The sequence below is a fragment of the Psammomys obesus genome, unplaced genomic scaffold (assembly GCF_907164565.1).
Source record: "Psammomys obesus unplaced genomic scaffold, mPsaObe1.curated_primary_1811, whole genome shotgun sequence".
Lineage (NCBI taxonomy): Eukaryota > Metazoa > Chordata > Mammalia > Rodentia > Muridae > Psammomys > Psammomys obesus.
This window is the reverse complement of record NW_026585895.1, coordinates 51,551,537-51,577,231: the sequence shown is the minus strand read 5'-3', so window position 1 is coordinate 51,577,231 and position 25,695 is coordinate 51,551,537. Positions and strand designations below refer to the sequence as shown.

At 53.9% G+C, this 25,695-nt stretch overlaps 1 protein-coding gene across 2 annotated transcripts in view; it reads right to left on the bottom strand.

Annotated features, from left to right (window-relative positions):
• Positions 1–632: 632 nt before the first annotated feature.
• The window catches only part of Ntng2 (netrin G2), a 56,175-nt gene continuing 31,112 nt past the window's right edge, over positions 633–25,695 (bottom strand). The window contains exons 5-11 of one of the 2 annotated variants that reach the window (XM_055600847.1): positions 13,462–13,634; positions 11,132–11,158; positions 6,913–6,987; positions 5,175–5,276; positions 3,434–3,601; positions 2,103–2,237; positions 633–1,609 (exon numbers count right to left, since the gene is read on the bottom strand). In XM_055600847.1, the coding sequence (XP_055456822.1) occupies positions 1,377–1,609; positions 2,103–2,237; positions 3,434–3,601; positions 5,175–5,276; positions 6,913–6,987; positions 11,132–11,158; positions 13,462–13,634 (913 nt within the window). In that variant the 3' untranslated portion in view covers positions 633–1,376. The remainder of the gene's footprint in view (positions 1,610–2,102; positions 2,238–3,433; positions 3,602–5,174; positions 5,277–6,912; positions 6,988–11,131; positions 11,159–13,461; positions 13,635–25,695) is intronic. The other variant, XM_055600849.1, reaches the window with a different exon arrangement.

The window sequence follows — 25,695 nt, the reverse complement described above, 5'->3', positions numbered from 1 at the left end:
TGAGCAAAGGCCCGGGGACAGCCCAGCCTAGAAAGGGCAGCTAGCAGGTAACAGTACAGGAGGTGGCTTGGGTGGGGCAGCGGGCACTCAGGACAAGGAGCTAAGAGAGGCTTGGAGATAAGTGAACTGTGGGGTGGGGGTGGGGGGAACCGACCTCCTCCAGGCGCTGCACACACTGGGGCGGCTTCAGTGACCTGCTGGGTCCTCACGTACCAAAGTGACTAAGCAAGCAAGCAGGTGTAAGCCCACGCTGGGACTCAGTGGCCAGGCAGGCCGCAGCTGGGAGCTGTGTGTGGCCCTGGACCTGAGGCCCCTGAGCCATCACATTTACCCCAGCATGGAGTACAGCCTCCTGAGTTACCGTCCTGGGCTTCCATAGCAGATACTCTGAACTTGGGGGGAGCTGTAAGAAAGGGGGACACCTCTGCTCGGAGAAGCACCTCCCAGGTGGAGGCCACAAGCCTGGCCCAATGTGTAATGGGAGGAAGGTTGCAAGGAGAGGACAGATGGGGGAGAGCCCAACAGCGAACTGTTCCCTTAAAACTTTTTTTTTTTTTTTTTGGTGAGCTTCTTTTTTATCCAAACCTTTGGAGTGTCTACCAACACAGAAGGCACGCAGGCAGAGGCAGCTGTGAACTCGCTTTACTGTGGGCTTGCACACCATCAGCCACTCTCGGTGACCAGCTCCCAACCGATTCCCTCCTCACAAGGGACAGTGGATACAAACAAAATAGTTCTCTAGAAAACAAGGTTTCCACCCCTCCCCGCACTTTGTCCTACCCCTCCCCAGACAGTGAGTTCCTCCGTCTCCAGGCCTCCTTGGGGGCCTAGGGTCTGGTGAGTGCAAAAAAAAAAAAAAAAAAAAGATACAAAAGAGAATCAAGTCAGCGACTAGAGTTGTAGGCAACTGGAGTTCCGGGTCCGCTGGCTGCTCATGGCAGCCAGGAACAGGCGCTGGGGTGAGCGCAAGAGTTCTGTGTGTGGGGGTGGCAGGACCTGCGGGTGTTGGGATGAGCAGCGTTTCTCCCCAGTCCCTGTCTCACCGCCAGCAAAAGAAAGGAGAGGGAGGGGGAGGGACGGAAGGAGGAAAAAGAGGAAGAGAAGAAGAGGAAGAAAGCAAAGAAAGAAAACTGGGAAACGAGAAAAAAATGATAGGGACGTTAGGTTATAAAAAAGAAAAAAACTGAAAATTGCAGTCTGCCGGGCCTGGGCTCCACAGCGCCCCCTGTGGAGGCAGGAGCGAGGGCAGCGCCGGGCAGGGCGGGTGAGCGCGGGCAGAGCAGGGAGGGCGGGAGGACTCTGCGAGTAGCACCTGGAGCGTCTCGGCCGCACCCGAGTCGCCGCCGGGCCCGGAAGCCCCGGACCCTAGAACGGGCTCAGCAGCCCAGACGGGCCGCCAGCCCAAGCAGCAGCAGGCATCCGAGCAGGGTGTCGAGGCGCGGGGCGGTGCCTGGCGCGCGGTCACAGTCCGGGCCGCTGTCGTCGGCGAGGTCACAGCGGGGCTGCTCGCAGTGCACGCCGGTGTAGCCGCGCGGGCAGGTGCAGCGCTGGTTCTGCACGCAGGTGCCGCCGTTCAGGCAGAGCAGCTGGTCGTCGTCGCATACGTTGGCTGCGGGTCGGAGGGGACAGGTGAAGCAGCTGCCGGGAGGGACTGAGCTTCTGCAGTGAGGAGCTGGCTGGAACCCCCCGGGGGTGCGCTACTTAGAACGCACACCGTGAGAAACATCCCTGCCAGGTGGGCCCTGGGCCCTGCCTGTCCCCAGCCACTGACCCCTACTCTGCCCGCTCTTTCCCCGGCAGCGGCGCGGCTCTCCAGGAGCGTCTGCTGTCTGCCTCTAGAGCCTTGGGTACCGGGAGCGCTCTGCCAGCGCTGGCTCCCACTTGTCACGGACTTTGCCCACGGAAGACCCGGCAATGCCCGCTTGAGCCCCCACCCACCCACTTTGAACCCCTGCCCGTGGTCGCACCAGGCCCTTCTCACCGCAGCCACGCGCTCAAAGCTCACCGCAGGCAGGCCCACGTAGGCCCCGCCCACCGGCCGAACCACGCCCCTAGCCTGAAGGCTCTGCCTTGACGGGGGTGGGGTGGGGCAGTCCACTCACGATAGCATCCTTGGCGCCAGTAGTGCGTGGGAAGGCAATCGTCGCACTTGGGCCCCACCGCGCCCTCCCGGCACTCGCAGAAGCCGGTCTCGTTGCACCGGTCATGCACGGAGCCGATCTGGTTACAGTTACATTCTGGGGGGACAGGAGGAACAGGTGTATAGGAGCAGCACCTACAAACGGACCCAGCCTTTATACCGTTTTTATATCCCTCTCCGTTGGGTTTCTCTGCACTCCCTGGCCATGCTCCCCACAAAAAACTGCAGGCTCTCTGTAGTCTTTCCTCTCCTGGCATCCAACACTCTTCCTCTAGTCTCGCTGTGAGGCCTGGAGTCGCATTCTCCTCTTTGGACCGCTGAAGGGGTGATTCTTTCCAATACCAAGCGAAGAGTGTTGCAGGTGACAGGTGTCTGTCCAGGAGGCTGTATGGTGTGTGTGTGTTATCCCCTCCCCCAAGGCTGGAGGCAGAAGGAGGAGGAAGAGCAGCCAGAGGCTTACCTCCGCCTGCCTCCCCCACCCCTCCGGCCTGCCCTAGCTGGTTTGGGAGAGGGGAGGTCTGTGTGTATGATTTGAGTGTTCCTGGCGCCCAGTCCTTGAAGTCCAGTGCTTGGCCTGAGATGGAGGCACAGAAAGACAGGAAGAAGGGGCACCTCTAATCAGATCCATTGTCCCTGCCCTGTCCCTGCAGCTGGCCCTGTGTGACACTGGCAACACAATTCTGTTTGATCACTTTAGAGTTGATGGAATTATCTGAAGGCCTCAGCCATGATCCAGAATGACAGCTCTAGCTTTGCAGCTGAGCTGGCCAGGTGGTGGAGGTGGGGGATGGCTGGCTGGCTGAGACCTGGCAGCTCACGAGACCTGGCCGGGAGATGGGCAGTCCTGAATGTCCTTCTATGCTACTGGGTGTCAGCTGAGGGCTATGTGTTTGGCTTTTAGGGTGCGTCCCCTGTCCAGGCCCAAGGAGTGACAGGAGATGTCTACAGAAAAGCCAGTGCTGGAACAGAACCCTGAAGAAAGAGTGGGTGCCCATGAGAGCAGACACAGCTTTATAAAGCTGGCTCTCAAATGTTGAAGGACAGTTTCAACAGCAGAGAAGTTGTTCGTCTCTATCGCCCAGCTTCCTGTGAGCCCTGAGAGGACTAGGGATGGACCAAAGTCACAGCAAGCCTGGGCCCCTAACAAGTGCCTGCGATTCTGCTGTCTACACAGAGCTGGGGGTCACTAGTAGCTGATCAGAGGGTTTCTGTTCCCTAGACATGTCCAGATGGAGAGAGCCTCATGGTGGGGCCTGCTCCGCACCATCGCTACCCAGGGGCTCCGAGGCTCACCGATGCAGACATTCTCATCGTCTAACTCGGCTGAGCCGTTCCGGTAGTAGCCCAGGCGGCAGTGCTGACAGTGCTGGCCTCGAGTGTTGTGTTTGCAGCTGACGCAGGTCACCACGTTCAGGAAGTCAATGTAGCTGCAGCGGTTGGAGTGGCCGTAGCACTCGCAGTCTGGGCCAGCCGAGCAGGAGAAACACCAGGGTCAGTGAGCATTCGGGAGGAAGCAAGCATTCAGAGAAGGACACACCCAACAGCATATAGGGAAGGAGCGAGGAGGCATCTTTAGCAGGAGGATCTGGAAGGGGCACACTTCTGTAGCGTGTGGGCAAAGCGGCCTTGGACAGCTTGGAGTCCCCCAGAGGCCTGTAGACAGTCGGGGAGGCCAGGGCATGCCAACACCTGGCTGGGTCTCAGGGCAAAGTGCTGGCTGAAGGAGGCCCACATGCTGGGGCTGATTAGCAATTGATTTCTGCAAGGTGGGTGGGGTATGCCGCAGGCCGCATTTACAGAGGTCACTGCCAGGCTTCCACGTTTGCTATAGTCCCTTCAAGGGCCTGTAGATGAATGGAGTCGTACACAAATGTGGGCATGATGGAATGGGACAGAACCTTCCTCCCATGCTGCTTTGGAAGAGGGAAACTGACTGCTGTCCCTGTCCCCGCAAGTCTCTATAGGACACTTCTTACTGGCCTAAACATCCCACAGGCTTGACTGGCACTGAATTGCTGGTTTCGGCAAGAGTCTGGGCAGCGATCTCTTGGCTTCCTCTAGTCCCCATCCAGCTTTTGAACCTCACTGCTCAGTTCAAACCAAGGAAAGCCACCTGTGGGCCACTGTGGGACCTTTCACTCTTCCTCCCACAAGTGTTTTTCGTTTTGTTGTTTTGTCCTTGGACTCAACATAGGTATGGAACTTCTGATCTTCCAACCCCTACCTCCTGGGATTACAGTCATGCAAGTTCTGGGGCTCCAGCCCAGAGTTTCTTCTTGTGTGCTAGGAAGCCATCAGCCAAGCTACACACCCGGCCTGCCACACATGGTTCTCAGGCTGGCCTTGCAAGTGGCTCTATCAACTCCCATGACTGCCTGGGTCAAGACCCCTAGGACCTGCAGTAGCAGAGGTCAGTGTGGAGAGTCACTTTCCGAGCCATCATTATGTGTCCGTTCTAAAGGACTCAGTATCCCCATGCCATTGAACATGAAAGCTGGCCACCTGGACAGCTGCCCCGAGACCACTTCAGCTTCCTGTCTGTGAGCACAAGGTGGTGCTGACCAGGTCTGCGTATGGTCAAAGGCACTGGAGACCCTGGAGAAACGCCTTTGAGAAGCATCTAGGCGAGCTGGTGGACCCACCCATGAGTCTGCCTACCCTGCCACTTCACTGTGGTCCTCCAGAGACACTGTGAAACATCCTCCAAATGCTCCCAAAGAGCATTGCCAGTGACCCGAGTGTCCCAGATTCCACACCAACCAAGACAAGCCCCTGGGCCACACCTCCCAGGGGAGCCAGGACAGGCTATTTGTGGCAGCTGCTTCTCCTGCCATGTGCCTGCCCACTGGACCTGAGTTCCTTCTGACTCATCCCTGCTTTCAGCTCCCTTGGGGCTGGAGAGACTTAGCTCAAATGGCCCAGCTATTCTGGGAGGGTTTTCTGAATTGGTACGGACGAGCTCTGTCCTGCATTGTCTTTCTCCAGTGAACTGGGGAAGAGGTAGGAGGCCTGGCCCAGGCCTTGAGAGTCTTACCTTGAAATTCTTCAATGGGTATCACTTGAGGAGATCTGGGCTTGAGCTGGAAAAGTGAGGAGCCCTTGACTTGGGAAGGGGCAGCGACAGAGATAGCCACAGCTTAGAGAGACAAGAAACAAGTGCTTATGCCTGCCATGGTCCAGCCACTAGGGCAGGCCCCCTGTACCCAGGGAGAAGCTAAGCCAAGGCTTCGGGCTGGCGCCAGCTCACGTTTGAGGAGAGACCACATGGCCCTTGGGTGTGAAGTGGGGCTCTTCTTAGAGCCCCAGGCCGAAGCCCCTCGTAGTAATGACAGGGCATACCCACTGCCTCTTATTCCCTGAGGGCACCTCTGCATCCTCTGGGGCAACCCCCAGATACCTTCTCCATCCCCTAACACCTCCACCTGCAGCTAAGACAGTTGCTGACATTGACAGGTATTTGGCTGGCTGAGAGTAAATGACACTGCCTTTCTGCCCTTTCCCTCTGTCCTCCGAGCTTCCCCGGTCATCAGATGCTGAGATTAAGTCTGGCATTAACGGCTGCATGTTGGGGATGGCGAGGTTGTTCAGTGGCTAAATGCACTTGTTGCTCTTGGAGAGGACATGGATTCAGTTCCCAGCACCCACGTGTCAGCTCGTAACTGTCTGTAACTCCAGTCCCAGCACTTTAGAGGACCCACTGCCTTCTGACCTCCGTGGGCACCGGGCATGCACGTACTGCACATACGTACACCCGCTCGTATGCAGAAAAGAAATACGCTTAAATATTTTTAAGATGGCATCTTCTTTACTTCTGAGGACATCTTTCTGCTGCAGCTAGGACAGGTCCTTTGCTGTCCATGGATGTGACTTATAAGCCTCATCAAGCCAAGGAGGCAGACAGCACTACCTTTCCCTGCCTGGAATCCCACCAGGGCCCAGCCCCATTCTTGGAGGCGAGCATGCTATTACCATGGGGAAAACCGTCTCTGCGATTCCCTCTAAGACTCTGTGGCTCTCGGGTGGGGCCAGGGAAGGAGCCCTAGGGCAGGGCACTCAGCACCAGAAAGGATGTGTTGACTGAGGGACCGCTGACTCCCCTAGTTGTGCAACCAGTTGCCAGCAGAGGGAGCTCAAAGCCTGTCTCCCAGCTCATTCATCCCTGGGGTTGGAGGGGAGCTTGGGGTCTTTGATGGGGTGGGGCCAGGACAATAGAGCTGAGACTATGTCAACTGAGGACAGATGAGGACAACCTATAACTGCAGATAAGCCCCCTCTTCCAGCTGTCGTCTCGCAGTGGGAGACTAATCCTCTTGACTTGGTCCTGAGAGGCTCGCTTAACTAGGTAGGTTGCCAAGTCTGCCTCAGGCTTCTCTGTCACCTTCATTTACTGGCAGTCGTCCCTGTTCTGGGTCCACATGACCCTCTCTAGGCCCCATCAGCTGCCCAGGTATCCCATGACCCACACTGTGAGGTGGAGAGGGGATTCCTGTAATGAGGGCCACCCTTCTACACACTGAAGCCCTTGGAGAAGGTTTAGAGATGTCACCTGCTGGCTTAGAATCAGAATAGAGTGTGGGGTAGAGGTAAGGGTAGCTACCAGGCCTTTTACCTCAGTACTTTGATCCTGAGTTCTTTCTCCCCAGTCCTTTAAGTTTTTGGGGCCCCTCCTCCCCAATGCCCCCAACACATAAGCCTGCTATCCCCACTACAGAGGGAGGGTCTAAGATGGAGCTTCTGGGGTCTCAGGCCTGGCATAGGCCCTGCCCCCATACCTTCTGCACTGGTGGACACCTGGGGCCAGAAGGAGCTGTCCCCAAGGGGAGAAGTAGCGGGTGACTTGGTCTGACCTTAGGAAGAAGAAGAGAAGAAATCAAGTCATGTGAAGGATGATGCGCTGACCCCCCAGGGGCCCCTGGAAGAAGCACCGCTACAGGCTCTGTCTACATGGGCTAGAGGATCTGGGTCCAAATCCACTACAGAGGTGGCTTCTATACTACTGCAGCCCGCAGAGGATATGCACACACTTGAAGCTGGAGGAGAGGAGGGCCCCATGCCTAAGGCTCTGTGGGCTTTGTAGTCCATCCTTCACTGGAACACTGCTTTCAAAGACTCTTCCCTCTTTGTGTGGTTTCTGTTCCAACCTGAGAGCCAGTCAGAACAGTTTCTGTGTGTGAAGCCTCAGGCTAATGTGGTGCTGGGAGACAATGTCCTGGCCAGGATGCTAGTAGACACATTGAGAAAAGTTCTAGAAGGTTCCCCAGAGTTTCCTCTGACGTCTAACTTGCCTTTCTGATCACTGCCCTTCCACCCCCTAATCTTTGGCTTGAGAATCAGGAGACCTCATCATGAGTCACCAACTCCCCCATTCCCAACATTCATTTCCCAGAGCTGGACACAAAGCAAGGATCACAGGCAGCAATTGCTTTGCTGAATTCAAAGGATAGAACTGGGAGAAGGGGTGGGGCAGAGGGAGCTGATGTCTTCCCTTTTGGAAAGGGATTACCGGTGGTGGTTGATGGAAAAAGAAAAAGAAATTCTACCAGTTTAAAAAAACGGCAGGCGCTTCCCAGCTGGGAGCCTGAAGCCTTTGGACATCAAATTGACATTAATATGGTATTCAGTGAAGAGACAAGGCCGCAGGACTCAAATTGGCAAGGGCTTAATTAGGGGCCTGGTAAAACCACCAGAAGGCATCTTGCCTCTGAGCTTGGCTTCTCCCAACCCTCTTGAGGAGGCTGGGGAGGATCAGGCTCTTCAGTCTGGCTTCCAGCACAGCTCGGCTTAACAATAGCAGGAGATAGAAACATCTGGGGCTGAGGTTTCAAGGCTTGGCTGGACTGTAGCCAAAGAGATCTGAAAACTTGTTGGAAGGTGCTGGGTCTAGAAAGAGAATGCTTCCGTCTGGGTTTTGCTGGGACATGTTGGGTCCTTGTGTGCCAAGACTAGACGGAGGGTCCTTTGAAACCAAGAACCCTTGCTAGCTAGATCTTAACAATGGGACCACCTCCACCTGAGACTTCAGGGCAGTGGCCCGGAGTGGCAGAGCAGGCAGGGAGTGAGTCAGCCAGTCCTGTGCTCCAGCTTGGACTTCGTGTTTCCTGGGACCTTGGGAAGCTGTTTCTCTCTCTCTCTCTCTCTCTCTCTCTCTCTCTTCTTTTTAAAAGGACAGCTTCATGGGGGTATAATATACACACCTTAGATGCAGCAGCTTTTTCCTAAACTTTCATGCCCTCCCCCAGTGAGACCAGGAAGAAAACACCACACAAGCTGCCAGACACCGGCATGCAAACAGCATCCAGGCCAAAGGTGTGCCTGGTGACCAGGGGACTCTGGGCACAGGTCACACAGGAGCTAGAGCTAAGGAGGAGAAGGTGCAGGCTGCTGGCTGTTTCCTTGAAGCCACCTCCTCTCCTTAATGCTCAGCCATCCAGCCCAGGGCTAGGAATTGCAGAGCTGAGAGTCATTGAAAGTTTGCTGTTGCTGCCTCCTGCTCACTAGCAAAGTCTGGGAGTCAGCTGGCCCTGTATCCGAGGGGAAGCTTCACAGCTCAGACCTCACCCTTCTGGAGAGATTTCACTGGGCCCCCCCTCTGCCTTCTCATAGTTAACTTCCACACCGCTCTCACACGGGCAGCTTCCAAGCGGGTTGCAGGTTCCTCAGTACCTGAGCACCAGTGGCTGTCTCCCACCCTGGGTCACCACTGGTGAGTGGTAGACAGCGCTCCTCACCCCTGCCAGCTTATTTCTGCCCCCTCTGCCCAGCACCAGCTCAGCAAAATGCAAAGGTCTCCGGAGGCTGCCAAGACTTAGAGCCCGATTTCTTCCCCTCAAAGGGGCTCCTGACGGCAGGTTTCCCCTGAAAGTTTTCATCTCCTTGTCCAGCCCCCTATACAATCCCCATGGAGCGGTTCAGAGAGAAGCCCTGTGGTGTGGTCCTGGGAAGGTGACTTTCTCAAGGTTGTCAGTTGACCCGGAGAGGCCACCCTGTGCAGCAGATACAGACAGAACACAGTGTGGGGTGGATCTCTCTGCAGCTGCTGGAGGGTTCTCTGTCCCAGATGTTACCTGCCACGGGGCAAGGGGTGTCTAGGTCAGGGTGATGAATGGAAGAGAATATCAGGGATATCCAAGGAATACGGAGCCCCAGCATGTCCCCCCAAAAAGGCAGGGAGAGGGGTGTGCTACTGGAGCCAGAAGGAAGTTACTTGGCCACCATCTTGCTGGAACCCTCTGGGAGGAAGAATCTTTTCAGGTTCCCAGTATCTGCAGTGGACCAGGCCTGGCAAGACTTCCCCGGTGAGTCCAGAGGTCCACACCAGCACCTCACACCACTTGTATGCACAAATCATGCTTTAGGAGAGCAGACGGACAGACAGACAGGCCTGTAGGTCTCTGTGTAGCTGCACATGTAGTCCCTGTCATGAGACAGGAAGTTGGCCCGGGCCTGTCTCTGCTCATGAATATTTAGGAGTCTGGTTCCTCCCAAGGCCCCTCCTGTCCTATCTCCTCCACTAGTCTAGCTCTGTTCTTCCACTGACCAGCACCTGGACAGAGGTCCCAGTCGGCGGCCAGGTGGGCACAGAGCCTGAGCCAGCTCCATGGATGGACTACAAAGCACGTAGTCCTTGGGCGACAAGGCTTCATCTCTGGCTGAATATCTGAGTGGATTTGCTGCTGTGGGCACCCTCCTACAAGGTTACCTGTCCTCTTGGCTACATGGGCCTCTGGGTCCGAGGGACAAGCAGGAGTCAATTCTGGGTGCTTTGGTGGTTGCCTTGGTTAGGGCTCCTGCTGGGATGGTTTCCTGAGATGGCCTGGGGACCTCCTCAGCCAGTGCCTTCACAGGGCTAGGATGCTAGAGGCTTCTATTCTAAGAGGCAAGTATCTGCTCTTCCCTGGGTGAGGGAGGCAAGAAGGGTGGGAGCACGCATCCCTGGGTGTGCTCTCATACCTACCTGTAGGCTGTGGGGTGCTGGGGGCTGGAGGGACTTGGATGGTAGATGTGGAGGGAGAAGAAGTGATAGGACCCTTCCTTGTGGCCTCAGTGGCCATAGGGGCTTTGGGGGCAGGGTCTTTTCTAGACCTGCCGGTACCTGGCAAGACATGGAGAAAGCAAGAAAAAGTGGGGCAGGGGTGTCCCAGAGAAGCCTTCCCTAACTCTGATGTTGGGGTCAAATGCCAGTGATGTTTGTTAAGTCTAGTTTCCTTCTGGCCACCAGCAACCCAGACAAAGGTCAGCCCGACTGAGGCAGGACAGTCAGGCATGATGGAGGGTGATGAAGTCCGTGAAAGCATCCTTGAGGCTTGACGTCTGCCACAGTTTGACACTCACACTCCTTGCCTGCTGGCTCTTGGAGTGAGAGAAGACCCTTTGGGGCAGAGGGTAACTCACCCTCTGCAGTGCTTAAATGAGATGCTAGAGTGCCCTGCTTTGCACAGCTACCTGGCCCCACTGAATGCTTGGGAGGACCAAGTGGCTGGGCATCAGCAGGCACCCACATCAGCCGCCCTTACTAACCGTGGGATTTCCAAGACACTGGCATTCTTGCAGATGCCCCTCCCCAGCCTGACATGCCCTAGACATCTGGAGCTCTGGGATCAGAGCTGGCCTCCTCCAGCCTTATGGCAGAGCAGGCTGGCTGCAGAGGCTGCCTGGAGGAGGTACCAAATGGTCACACTCAGGGGACAGACACTGCCACTAGTAGAGAAGCCCCGCCCCCCAGTCCTACCTCCAAATCCTGGCTGTGTACAAAGGACAGAATAGAGCGTAAGAGGACAGAGGAGTCTGTCCACCCAGAGGTCAGGGGACCAAAAGTGCACAAAGACCCTGTCCTTCTTCCAAAGCAGCATAAGAAAGCTCCTAGGAGACCGAGGGTGAGGGGCAGAGAGGCAGGTGGGCGTGATCAGGTGCAGTGGGGAAGACAGAGGCCAGGCCCAGGGAAACAGTCTCCAGGCCCAGCCGCGGAGCCTTGTGTAGAGTGTGGGTACTTACTGCCAAAGGCGGAGCCCGCAGCAGCACCTGTAGGGGCACAAGAGGGTCACAGGGTTAGACACAAGGCTTGGTCACCTCCACCTGGCACAGGGCAGTGTACAAAGTAGGGGGAGCCCACAGAGGTGTCCTCCAGCCCCACTACAGGGAAAGAGGTGGGGTCTGAGACTTCCTGGTCCCAGGGACAGCCTCAGTGGGTCCACACCTATGGGGACTCTCACCACGGACTGCTTGAAGGATGCTTTTAGTCCATTCTACAATGGGACACTGTGAACTGCCCCTCCCCAGGACACAGTGATAAGCATTCCCTCCTGTTTAACCCAACTTCCAGGCTCCCGAAGGCAGGATAATATCCTCATGCACAGAGTTAGCAACAGGGAGTTGGAAGTGTGGCCTGCTGGGAGACATGGCAATGTGAGAGCTTGTATCCAAGTCTTTCTGGTGTCCTGTGCCTCTGTGGGAGGGGAAGCCTAGGACTGTGGTTTGACCAGTGATGTCACCGTCCCTGAGTAGAACTGTCACAGTCACAAAAGGAAGGGGCCAGTCATGGCTTTGTCTCACGTGGTTCTGAGAAAGGACTTGTGTTGGGGGCAGTGGGCCAGGTGGGGCACGTGGTTCCCCTGACACTACTCTGGTCTTTACCTACACACCTTGGCAGATACCACATGCATGAGATATGGAAGACACCTTGGGAGTGTGGGAGCTGAGAGCAAGGACTCACAGAGGCTGGGAGTAGAGTGTAGAGGCGAGGTGGCCTCAGAGTTTGGCCCTGAGGGTGAGGAAGGTGCAGACACCCAGTGGGAAGATCCGGTCCCAAGAGACTGGACTTAGAGGATTTGGGCTTTGGGAATAGGGAGCCATGGATGGAGGGGGTAGGGTAATCTCACAGGGGCCTTGTCCTTGCGGGGGGCGGAGGGGCTGACAACTTAGGGTTTCATTCCCAAGGCTTTGAAGTAGGCGGGCACCGAGGAGGGGTGCCCTTGTGATTTTGAAGAGGAGGTCCCAGAGGGGAGGAAATGGGGGTGAGGTGGAAGCAAGCTCTCAAAGCAGGGAGGGGGAGAGCAGGCAGAAAAGACACTCTGGGGTCTTGGCAGGGCATGAGGATAGCAGCCCTAGCTGTTCTGCAGGTAGGAGTGTTGGTCCATGGTGGTGGAGGTGGCAGGCGGGAGGCTGAGGAGGAAACCAGGCAGAAGTGGTGGGGATGGGGGCGGCTATGGGACATATGGAGGGGAGACACGCTCACTAGGGAGCGAGAGCACCAAGTGCTGAAGGAAGGTTCAGGATACAGAGAGATGGCGAGAGGCACCCAGGAAGAGGGAGCTAGACCGTGGGCAGGCCAGCAGCTCGCCAAGCCCCCTCTGTGCCTTTGAAGACCCTTGAGTGGCTTGAGGTGCTTGGCAAGTCACCCCTTCAAAGGCTTGTCACAATGCCGGCTGCAGCCCACGCACACCATGCCTGTCACCGGCTGCCTTGCTGCAGCCTTCAGCTTTGATCAGTCTAAAGCCACATGAATCTTTTAGGGGTGAGGGAGGGTGCCAGATGGGACCCGTGGTTTGGGAACCGTGTGGACTCTGGCTTTGTCACTGGGTCTTGTGCTGCCTGGGACTGGCTGTGGGACTAGGAGGGCACTGGGGTGGCTGGGCCTTTGGGAGTTATGAGGTTGTAAGGGCCCAGGAAAGACACATTTGGCCTCTGATCCTGGTGCAACCTCAGCCCGGAACAGCTCATTTGGTGCATTTCACGTGTTGGGCCTGAGGAGCCAGCCGAGGTGCTCTTCTTCTTGCAGCCCAGAGACTTGTGGGAGTTGTGATTTCATGAGGCCTGCTCTGAGTGGTCCCTGAAGGAGAACTCATGATGCAGACATGTGTGGACAAAACTTTCAGATGGCTTCCTGTGACAGCTGAGTGAGGTGGGGACAAGACTGGGCTGAGAGCAGGGGCTCAGACAAGAGTCTCAAAGGAAACTTCTGCAAAATGTGAATGTTAGCCCTTGACTGCCAGAATCCCGGCTGGGGCTGCAGTGCCAGAAGCACCACGTGACACACACATTCACCCCATCAGCACTCATTGTTAAGGTGTATTCACCTGCACCCCTGTTCTGCACCTCCACAGAGTTCCTGCCTGTTCTCAGAGTGAAGAAGGGTGGCAGACAAGATGTGAGGAGGGTTGGCCTGCCTGAACCTAGGGCTGAAAGTAGAGCCTAGAAGACATGCCAGCTGCCCCCTCCCCTCCTCTGTGTGTGTGTGTTTGCACGTGTATGCACACGCATGTGCACATGTGAGCTGCAGTTCTGGGGCAGGATGAGGGCTGCTACTGCTCAGGCTACATACGTACAGGCGTTGGGAGAGCCATGGGGCAGCGGCAGGTAGGAGCCAGCTCGCCAGGCCCGCGTGCGGAAGTTCTTCTTGCACTTGCCACAGTCGGGGCCCGTGGTGTTGTGTTCGCACTCGCACTGCAGGCTGCCCTCACGCACTGTGCACAGGTTGGCATGCAGGTTGCACTTACACCTGGGGAGACCAAACAATGGGGGGAGGTCAGCAAACTCCAGGGCAGCGTTTGACCTCTGGGGAAGGCAAGAACCCCAGAGCAGGAGTGGCCAGGTCTGTGCTGGGCTGGCCTGGAAGGGACTTGAGGCCAGTGGTCCATTGCACACTCAGACTCTCCTTCAGACAAGGAGTGCAGACTTCCACTCCCGTGCTTTGGAGGCCTTTCTCAGGGGTGCTCTGGACCCCCTGAGGTTGGTTCTGGCTGTCTTCCATGGCTACATTCCTAGACTTCTACTCTTGGGTTAGGGGAGACTCCCTTATCCCAGACATTTTAGGAAGCTGATCACCTTAACTCCTTTTTACTTACTTATTTTTCATCTTTTGGGAGAACATCTCACATAGCTTGGCTTGTGAATTAGCTTTGAATTAGCTCCACAGCCAAGGATGACCTTGAACTTCTGATCTTCCCACATTCACCTTCCAAGAGCTGGGAGTACAGGCGCTGGTTATCACATCCATTTTAAAGTTGTGTGCCGACAAGTGTGCCATAGCATGTATGTGGAGGGCAGAGAACAACTTTTGGGAGTTGATTCTTCCTTTAAACATGTGAAGCCTGGAGATGAAACTTGAGTCATCAAGTTTTGGGACAGGTGTCTTTACTGGCTAAGCCATCTCTTGGGCCCCACAATCGTGTGTGGGTGTGGGTGTGGGTGTGTGTGCTGGAGATTGAACCCAAGGCTTTGTACACACTAGGTAAACACTGGACCCACTATGCCCACCTTAGCTCTTAACTGAGGTGGGCACCCACGTGACAGACAGCGACCTGTACGTGCCCCAGCACCTCCAGTGAATGCAGAGTCCTGCTGAAGGCTGCAGACCCAGACCCTTGAGGGTGACAAAGAGAACCCCAGCTCCTCAGCTGTTCGTTCACCCACACATGTATTATTCAGCATTTTTTCAAATATTCATAGGCACCTCATCATTTTGCAAACTGGTAAATAAAAGGAAAGCAATAAGCATGGCTTCCGCCTGTCTTCCATAAGCTTTTTCTCGGGTGACCTAAAGAGGGTGAGGGCACATTCCCTTCTATAAAAGTGTTTCATGATGAAGTTAGGGACCCCTAGGAATGAAGGGCTCCAGGCACTGAGCCGTGTCAGTCAGAATGCCGCAGGTGACACAACCAGAGCAGGAACTTGAATCAGACCAAATCTAGACCAGAAATGCAGAAAACAGAGCAACACACTGAATGTCACCAAGTGGGGTGCGGCTCACAAGGTACTGGCAGGCACCTGGCTGCTCGGAGGGATGACAGAGGGTGACAGTGGCTATGAAGAGAGGGGACCTCATCGAACCTCAAAGGTGTGCCAATCCAGGACCAATTTGTGTGCCTGGCTGGGCCTTGGATGAAAACACACTCAGACGAACGCCAGCTGTACCTGGAGGACACATGGCAATCTAAGGGTGTTTATGATATTAGCACATATCAGCTGTCTCATGCTGGTGCAAACTGGTCCTTAACACCTCTGTGTTTTAGAGAAATCCAGAAATATTTATAAGTGCAGTTTTGGAACAGCTGAGAGTGACTTTTGGGTGAGTGAAAGGCCACACTAAGGAAAAGGACCCTAGATAGTAGCTGGGGCAGGAGGTTCTCTGTGTGTGTGAGTATATGGGAATGTGAATTTCTTCACAGGCCAAAATTAAAGAGGGAGCTGGACATGATCCCAGGTGTTTAGGAGGCTGAGGCAGGAGGATATCAAGTTCCAGATCAGCCAGGGCAATAGAAAGTCCTTGTCCAGAAAACCAAACCAAACCCACAAAATTAGTGGGGAGTGGGCGAGGTGTGCAGGTCTGTGTGAGCACGATTTTACCTTATTCTGAGATGGGCAGACTCCCAAGATAGCCAATATTTGGAAAAAGCAAATTGCAACTGATGTGCTGAGTGGAATCTTATTTTTATTAAAATACACAAGGAAAATATTTATAGGGCACCAGTAACGTAACAGGCTTTGGGCTGGGGAGTAAAATGAGTTAGCTAAGTTAAATGGTTGTCAAAGAAGTTGGGGGGCTCCCTGCTCTGATGGGCAAAGGCTCTAAGTAGGAGATGATGAGAAAGGTCAATGATGAGGGGGGCAGTGGAGGGAGACAGGGAACGGAAGGACAACCACATAGCATGCAGGGGCATGGTAGGGCAGAGAAAATGGCCCTTATGATATTGTGATAGGGACATGTTAGAGTTCTAGGGAACCTTGCAAATGCTGGACTTCAGTGAACATGTATGTTCACGGTGGCAGCAGCCACACCGCAGAGGTGTCAGGTGGGAGAGGGGCGCCCGGAAGCTGGGGCTGTCTTCCCACCTGTCTGCGAATCTGCTCTGTAAGCAGCAGTGGTAGTAGACAAGGGCTGGAGTGTGGAGTGTGGTTCCAGGTCAGCTATGTTTGCCAACTGCTGTGAGAAGTGCTACCCAAAGGACTGGGTCCCTGACTTAGTTTGGGCGGGGGGGTGGGGGCAGAACAGGGCTTCAGGAAGAACATCTCTGAATCCAAATCTGAAGGGCAGGCCAGAAGTGGGGAACCTTCTAGAGAGACCAAGAACATGAGGAGGTCCCTGGGATGAAGAGGGGACTCAGATGGGTGGTCGCTGAGGGCACCCTGCTGGAGCACCATGGCCTAGCTGACATTTTTATAGCACTGTGGCTGCTCTGGGTACATGGATCTGTCTGGGGACTAAAGCCCAGGCAGGGAACCAGCAGGCATCTTGGGTCCCTGTCTACCTGGTGAACAACATGGTCCCATAGAGACCATTGCTGGAATGGGGAGCACCATGCCAGGCTCTGGGATCTAGTGCCAGCATGGGCTTGGGGAAGGTGTCTGCCAAATCCTTTCCCCTTCTCATGCTCCCCTTGCCAGGCTGGGCTGGGTGATGCTCTGTGTTCCCACAGTGCATTTCTTATACCCTCCCAGCAGGCCCGTCACCTCTTGCCTCCTCATGTCTATGCCATGCTTATCCAACACCCCTTGGGATTCAGACTTGTCACCCTTCCTCATATCCTCTTGTCTCTGGCTTTCTTCCTGTGTCTGTGTCTGCCGACTAGAAACAGGGCTCACCAGGGGGACACCTGTGGTGTGGATGCGGGCGGCACCTCACCAAATACCCACTATCTGCTGGGCTGGCTAGGCTCCTGTCTTCTTTGGCCTCCTGCATTCAGGTTATCCTGATAAGAAAGGAAATTAAAGTCCAGGAGGCCCCACTTTTGGTGTTTCCTCTTCAGTCTTTTGACTCTTTGGTGGAACAGGAGCGTACCCAGGAGCCATCCCACTTACACTCTCATACAGAACTCACTCAATTGCTCCAGCTGTCTGATAATTTGTTATAAGGTAAGCTTAGTATATGGCAATTCTACCTAGCCATGGGCTAATTAGTGGGAGTGTTGTGAATGGGCTTAAGGTAGGCTGCACCAGGCTGTGGCGTTGGGTAGATGAGGCTCCATCAGAGTCCAACTCCATTGTAAATTAACATGCTGTACAACCAAGTGGTGGACTATTACACAGTCATGAACGCACAGAGCAAGAACTAGTTCCAGGTGCCAGGAACATTCTGAATGTGAGGGCAAAAGGCCACAGTTCCCAAATGTTCTCATTCCCTCCTCTACTGTCACCTTCCTCTTATAGATGAGGACATGGAGCCAACTCCAGATGTCATAAAGCTCACACAGGATAGAACACAGATCATGACAAAGGAAGACACCAGAGTGGATGCAGTGAAGCCCAATGGTGAGTTCATGCCTGTAATCAGCACTGAGGCAGGAGGATTGCCACAAGTTTGAGACTAGCCTGGGCTATGAAGTTTCAGGTCATCCTGAGCTACATTGTGAGACACTGTCTCACCTCTCCCAAAATTACACACACTTGCACACGCACACACACACCTGTACCCTAAACGCCAAAAGAAAGGCAAGTGGTGGGGGAAGGGTCAGGATTACAAATGAGTTCTATTTCCTCTATGCCAGTTCTCCCCTCCCCTGGCACTTGTGTATCCCAGGCCTCCAATTCCCCGTGTAGCTAAATTTAACATGAACTTTTGATCCTCCTGCCTCCCCCTCCCTCCAAGTCCAGAGTGGGGGGATCACAGGTCAGCATCACCTCCTAGTTTATGCGGTGTGGGAAATGGAATGTGGAGCTTCATGCTTAACAGGTGAGTGCTGTACTCACTGAGCCACATCCCAGCTTTTAGGCTCTCTAGGTTCACAATGACACACTCTTTGGCAGAGCAGAGGATTTGGGGGTGGTATGGTAACGCTTTTCCAAATGATCTTACAGCATGAATCACATGTGACAGACTGGTCCAAACCCTTAGAAGGCTTGGATTAGACTGGCCTGTATTACAGCTGTGGGGATTGTCTTGAATGTTGATTGATGCAGGAGGACTCAGTCTAAAGCAGGCAGTACCATCCCCTGGTTGGTCCTAAGCTGTATATGGGAAGCTAGTTAAACATGAGCCTGTGTGAGCCAGCAAGCATCCTCCTCCATGGTTTCTGCTGTTTCCCGTGGCTGTGAGTGGGTTCTGGTTGGAGGTAATGTGTGAAATAATAAAGCCTTTACTTCATGCTTGGATTTCTCTTTTTAAAATCTTTTAAAAAAAGATTCATTTATTATGTATACAATGTTCTGTCTGCATGTACACCTGCATACCAGAAGAGGGCACCAGATCTCATTATAGATGGTTGTGAGCCACCATGTGGTTGCTGGGAATTGAACTCAGGATCTCTAGAAGAGCAGCCAGTGCTCTTAACCTCTGAGCCATCTCTCCAGGCCTTAATGGACGTCTCCTAATGATGAACTATGACCTGGAAGCATAAGCCAAATAAATAATTTCCTTTAGGTGGCTTTAGTCTGAGTGCTTTATCACAGCGACAGAAGGAAACCAGGACAGATGCTGTGATTGTGATGTTAACCGTCAACCTGACAGGATCTAGAATCACCTAGGGCCTTTGGGTTGGGGGTTAATCTTATTTGCATTGGTTGAGGTGGGAGGACTTGCCCACTGTGGGTGATGTCACTCCCTGGCTGGGATCCTAGAGAAAGGGAGCTGAGCTGTACCATGCATTCATCTTCATCTCTCTCTGCTTCCTGACCTTGGCTGTGAAGTGACCAGCTGCTTTAGGGGCTACCTTGACTTTCCTGCCATGGCAGTCTCCCCTCTTGAACTGTGGGTCAGGATAAACCTTTCCTTCCTTAAGTAGCTCTTGCCAGTGTGCTCTCAGAGCAGCAGAAGAGAAACAAAGACAGATGTCTACCCTGTGTTTTTACACATACTGTCCTCCTGCAGCTGGCTTTGCCCTGTGAGCTCTCACAGCAGCTCTGAGGTACAGGGTGAAACAGGAAGAAGACAGCTCAGACCTCCAGAGGCACAGAGGTGGATGCAGGCTCTAGCTGGCATGGCAGGTTCTTCCTCCAGGAATCTAGGGTCACAAAAATCTACATAAAAGAGGGTCTCATACTTAGCCTCTTTGGGCAAATATGCAATGGTGTCCTGACAACCCCAACAACCCCATTCCCAGGGCACATTAGTGCACCCAAGTCTCTACAAGTCCTTCAGGAAGGAAATCTGTTTGACTTTGACATAAATTTGTCTGTAAAGTATATCTGACCTCTAAAGGTTTCATTTTTCCCCCTCCTTCTGAATTCTTATTTAACACCCTGCTGAGCTAGCTGGGGAGGAACACCCAGTTGTAGAAAACCAGGAGTATATTCCACACCTCTGGCCCAAAAGGGGGATATTTTTAGACATCAGCTATGTAGAGAAAAGATTGCCATCAACTTTGGGTGATAACATTGACCTTGGCTTATTAAAAATGCATAACAGATCAGCTGGACCTGAGAAGCAGACTGTGTCCATGCTAACAGGAAAGCTGGCTGTTAGAGCCCAGCAGCCTGGGTGGCACAGGAGCAGAGTGACTTACCCAGGGCCATGCAGCAGGTCCCTCCCTAACCTTGGCTCTGCTCAGGCCCCATCCTGCCAGCCCCACCCCTGCATCCGGGTCTTAGCAGTGCTGTGAGGAACAGGAGAGCCCTGGCTGTAGTAAGGAAAGCTGCCCAAAGACTACTGGTCTACCCCATCCCGGCTAACAGCAGAGGCTCTTATTCCCCTGACTTCACAAGTAGGTCTGGATGACATTGCCTCTGAGTGGGGGTGATGGTGGGGGACTTCACTAGCTCTCCTGGCTCTCTGCCTCTGTTTAGCCTGAGTTCTAACCTTGCTACCCTTTGGGCCTCTGAACGTGTTGCTCCCTCTGCCTGGCCCCTGCTGCAAGGCTCTTGCCCCTTCTCCAAAGATAACACTTGGAGGCAGAGGTGGCAAGTTGAACAACAATGTCAATCCTTCAAGGGGGCATCTGTCAGCCATGTTTCCTATCAGCCTGCTGTGCCTCAATCACATCCCTCCAAAATGCCACCTTCAGAGTTACTCGCGATAGTAGGGTGCTTGAGGCAATTCAGGCAGGTAATGCATGAGGTTAAATGTTAAATGCAACTCTATTTACTCTTGGATACAAACGCAGGAGAAATGAAGCCTGTATCCAAACGCTGGAGACCATTCATAAAGATACATGAAATGTAGCATATCCAGAGAATAGAGCATTATTCTGTCAAAAGAGGAAGGACATATTGCATACTGGACATATTCATACTGCACCTGGATGAATCTTGAAAACAGGATGCTAAGCAAAATGAGCCAGACACAATGTGTTAGTCAGTTCCCACTAGCTGTCCATAGAGACCAGCCTGCGCAAACATAAAGTAAATTAGTGGCGAAGTCTGGGTGGACGGGGAGTGTGGGGGCTGTGGGCAGCAGGATTTTTCTCCTAGATGATGAAAATGTCCTAAAATTGTCAGGTGTGCTGGCACACACCATTAATCCCAGCACTCTGGAGGCAGGGTCGGGCAGATCTCTGAGAGTTCTAGGCCAGCCTGGTCTATACAGTGAGTTTCAGTCCAGTCAGGGCTACATGGAGAGACCCTATCTCAAGAGAGAGAGAGAGAAAGAGGGAAACAGAGACACAGACACGCTCGTGCACTCGCACGCACGCACGCACGCACGCATGCACATGTGCACACACACACAGAGACAGAGAGATTTGGTTTTTAGGGAGTTGTTTGTTTGAGATGGGGTTTCTGTCTGTAGCTTTGGCTGTCCTGAACTTGTTCTGTAGATAGGCTGACCTCGAACTCAGAGATCAGCCTGCCTCTGCCTCCCAAGTGCTGGGATTAAAGGTCTCCACCGCTTGGCTGAGAGTTCTTTTTGATGGTCTCATATAACCCAGGCTACCCTTCAACTCCCTATGTAGCTGAGGTTGAAATTTGTAAATCACATTTATTTATTTTGTGTGGAGGTCAGAGAACAGCTTTCAAAAATCCGTTTTCTCCTTTCACCATGTGCAGCCGAGGGATTGAACTCATGGTGTTAGACTTGATGGCAGTGGCAGCTCACCAGCCCTCTATGAATCTTACAGGGCACTGGAGCCCGCTTTAAATGGGTGCATGCATGGTACGTGAGCTCTGCCCAGCAGGGCTGAAGCAAGTGATGAACAGGACACATGTGGGTGAGTCACATGAGTGATGGCAGCCCCAGAACAGGCTCGGTGGCAATGTCTGTTCCAGCAGCCTTCAAAGGTTCTGGGCAAAGCCTGAGGGCCCTGGAGTTCCCACTTTGAGTGAGAACCAACCTGGGAGCTCTTTTACACCCTTCCCCCAATATGAAACTTCCCAGAACTTCTGGGGAGGCCACAGAAGTTCTGATGGCCGACAGTGGGCCAAAGGTGGTACCAGGCTAGAGTTCAGAAATCAGCGAGATGCAGCGCCGCTCTGCTCCCCACGGCTGACCACCCAGAGGCCCTAGAACCAAGGTAGCCGCAGAGAGGTGCAACAGTGGGCGTGGTGTCTGCCCAGCACAGGTACACGTGTTATCAGCCAATCTGGGTTTCCGCTTGCTCATCTGTAGAATGGGAGCACAAATCTCCTCTATGCCTGGGTTGTCATGGAGACCAGTAACGCTGGCCGCTCATGAGTGAACAAATGAGTGAAGGATTGATGGACAGGCAGCCGGTGCGTGTCCTGCGGTGCACACACACATACAAAAGGCTGTCGTGACACAAAGCTCTCTGCACACAGTAGATGTCCACACATGGGAGCTAGTTCCTTTCTCTTCCTTTCCCAGAGCCTGGGAGATGGCAGCCCCTGATCCCCGGGTCCTGAGGGATCCACTTACTGGATTCCTGGATCCTGATGGCCACTTAGTGTTGTGGCCACAGCAAAGGATGCTGACCTATACCCTGCCTCATTTTCCTAATCTGTTAGGTACTGTAGAAGGTGGTGCATGAGAGTAATCCCGGTATTGAGGACATGGAGGCAGGAGGATCAGAAATTCAAGGTCATCCTCAGCGGCATACAGAGTTGGAGGCCAGCCTGGTCTACACAAGACCCTGCTGAGAAAGAGGGAGCAATTAAAAACACATGTTCAATGAACACTGGTTCCATTTCTGGCATCCAGGTAGTGGCCTGAGGTCTTATTGTCTGGCTTTCAGAAGTGCACCTGCCCACCCTAGACCCAGACACAGCCTTCCCCTAGCCCAGGCCTTGTCCTGTGATTTTCCTTCTCTAATCTAGAAGACCCTCGGGAGATGAAGTAGGGAAAATAAATAAGCAAGCATGTGAGTAGTTCAGAGCCCTGCTACCCACCAGCACCTGCATTATTAACCAAATCCGGAGAACACCCACAAGGCCTCACTCCTCCCCACCTGCCAAGGCCATCACTCAGGGGCTGGGGGGGGGGTGGGCAGCAGAAGGCAGTAGAGGAGCCATGCGGCCTGGTTTCTCTGAGTAGGACCTCCAGGTAGAGCTCAAGTCCAGACCCTGTGGGCAGCCCAGCCCCGGGCTGTGCTCTTGGTTCAGAAGCCTCGCCTTCATTCAGCAACCATTTCTCCCTAGGGTCTTTTAGTTGATCTTGACCTTGAGAAGCAGTTCACCAGGACACCATAGCCGGGCTGCCTTTCCCTACTGCTAAGTTCGTCTCAACTCAGCCATCAGAATAAATTATTTAATCATGAAGAAAGGGACAGTGTGGTGTGGGCCAGCCTGCAGGACCTGCCAGGAGCAGGTAGAATCACCATTCCCATCCTCACTGCTAGGATGGTGGGGACTGGTGGGGGTGGGGGAGGGTGCTCTCTCGATGCTGACTCAGCAGCTCCCTTCTGGCTCAGACCTTCTGGTTGATTCCCTGGGTGACCTTGAAGAGTTATTTCTCTGGGTCTCAGTTTTGAAAGGAGTAGTTGAATCAGACCTTGGATTTTCAGTCTTGTCATTAAATTTTCCTCAGTGTTAACACACTGCCTGGCCACCTAGTAAGCTCTTGACTTCTGTAAGGAGAGGGGGGATGGAAGGAAGGTAGGAAGAGGAAGTTGTGGGGGGGAGAAGGAGGGAAGGAGTGGAGAGGCGTTAGGTGGGAGGAGAGAGGAGAAGTCTAAATCCTAGGCCCCGGTGCTGTTCAAACATGATGGCCAGTGTGTGGGTAGCCAGTGGCCTGTGGACCTGACAGCAGGCCACTGGGAGGAATTAGACTGGTCTGTACAGAGGGCTGGGCTCAGAAAAGTTAACATTTGCTATGGTTGACAGCCAACAAGCACCCAGACCAGTGGGGTGAGAAAGCTGGGCCTTCCCAATCTTTCCTGGTGGCCCCAGGGACCAGTCTCCATGTTTCAATGGCCAGTAGACCCCAGAGCAGATTTGACTGGCTTAAGGTCTCTAGGGTCCCCTACAGAATAGAGGACATAGCTTCTAACCTCTTAAACCACTTCCACGTGGAGCCCGAGCCTGGGTGGATGACACAGACAGTGAATAAAGACACTGGTTGCTGACTGAGAGCTGTGAGGCATGTGAGGCATGCCTGTTTTTCTCCCTGCTAAACAAGATGCAGGAGGGTGGGTTGAGACAAAGGTTTGAGGCCAGGCTGGGCAACACAGGATGATTCCACATAAAAAACAACAGCAACAACACAGGATTTGAAGTTGTATTTGAATTCCACATAAATAATGAATGGTTTGTTCACATAATTATAGTCCGTGAGACCAAGCACTATTTCCTATTCATCTAAAACTTGACTCTGAGGAGACACCTTGTATTTCACGTGCCACCCTTGCTCCTGGGGTGGAGGCATGCCCTCTGCCCTGGCCTGTGCCTCCTTTTAGCTTCCTGTGGGTTTGCCTATCTCGTCCTTTTTCTGAAGTTGGTAAGTCCTGAGTCAACCCCTGGAGAACTAACAGTTCCAAGGCAGGGCCAGGCACCCCTCTTGGGGAAGGCACACACCAGACAAAACTAGCTCTCAGGACACGTGGCAAGCCCAGCTGGGTGCCTGACAGCCACATGGAGGACCGCAGGGACTCTGGCCTCTGCCAGGCCCAAGCATGCCCTGCCCAGCAGCGAGGGGTAGGCGAGGCCCAGGAGCTACCAGTAGGGGGCACCATCTGGGCCCCAGCCTGGCACCAGTGTGCCACGAAAATCGTGAGCAGGCCCTTCCCTCCTCTGGGCAAGAAGAGCCGGTGTTGGAGCGACTCCCAGACTGGAGGGCTGTGAAATGTAGGTCAGCTCCCAAGCCAGTGAGTGATGTCACCTACTCCTTGGGGCAAAGAGGAGGCTGCAGGGAGTTTGGGCAAACATGGGACAAGGGGTTCTGGAGGTGGGCAGGAGAGGGCCTCAGGGCTGGCTCTCCCCAAGGGCTGAGCACAGCTACATCTCTAAAGTGGGGTACTCATGTGGAAAGCAGGGGAGAGCCCACCCTGTCTCCTTGTAGAACACTCACTGCAGGAAGGGCTCTTCATAACTGGTTCCCAAAGTCTGTTCTCTCCCCACTGCCCAGCTGTTGTCATAAGGAGGTCAGCTAAGGCCAGAATTAGGGGTTCTGGTCCTTTGGATAATAAAGTTGGAAGCAAAGCTAGTGTTTTGAGGTAGCCAGTGGTGCCTTCCTTCCTCTCACCAGGCAGAGCATTGCTCTTCGATTTGGGGAAAATATTACTGGGCCTTTTGTTATGACAAGGCAGAATCCAGTTCTACATTGGCTGGCAAGGTGGCGGCTCCAGGGGATAAAGAGAAAGAGGTCATGAGGACACTTCTTCTTGAGGGACTCATAGGGTCTACAGGGAGCAGAGGTATGGCTAGGGTGGGCCTCAAGGTAGCATAGCAATTCCCACCTCTGCCCCAGCTTAAACACAGGCTAATGTGACCCATGACCTGTGGCCTTGGGCCCGTGGTGGGTGGGGAGGGTGAATCTTTGGTGGGCCTGTGATATTAGGGACAGGCCATCTGCACTTAAAGCAAGAGAAAGGTCAGGAGAGAAGCCGAAGGAGCCAAGTGGCCAGAGGGCATAACACGACTTTGACCATGACCACAATGAACTGGAAGGAACTGGATGTCTAGCTAACTAGCTGGACAGAAATCCCAAGGCGGGGGAATTATACCTGGCAGGGTCCAAAGGATGCTGCCAATCAAGACCTGAGCCCCCAGGAGAGAAGAGGTGAGGTTGAGCTGCAGGGCCACTGTGAGCAGAGCAGCTGGACGATGCCAAGGAAACATGGACAGATGTAGCTGCAGCTCCTCCCGGAGCTGATGGCCGGCAATTGAGTTTATTGGCTAAATCAAATTCGGCCTTCTGTGCAAGCCCTTTTCTATTAAGTGCCCTGATATACATCACCCCTGCAGGTCCACTGATAAACCCGTTACCCATTAGGGAGCCAGACGAAGCCTCCCAAGCTCAGATGACAAAATGCCAAGGACTCCCTGCCGCTGCCAAGGACTCCTTCCCTCCAGCCCAGCACAGTGTGTGTCAATGTGAGCGAACCTGCGGGTTCTCAGATCATGAACCCGCCTTGAGCCACTTCCTCTGGGACAACCCTTAACTGTCTCCATACCTCTGTGTTGCTTTCCCCTCCACGACCTCAAGGTTTCCTTCCCACACTCTGTCTCCTCTCTTTAACACAGGATCGTGTCCATACACACACACACACACACACACACACACACACACACACACACACACA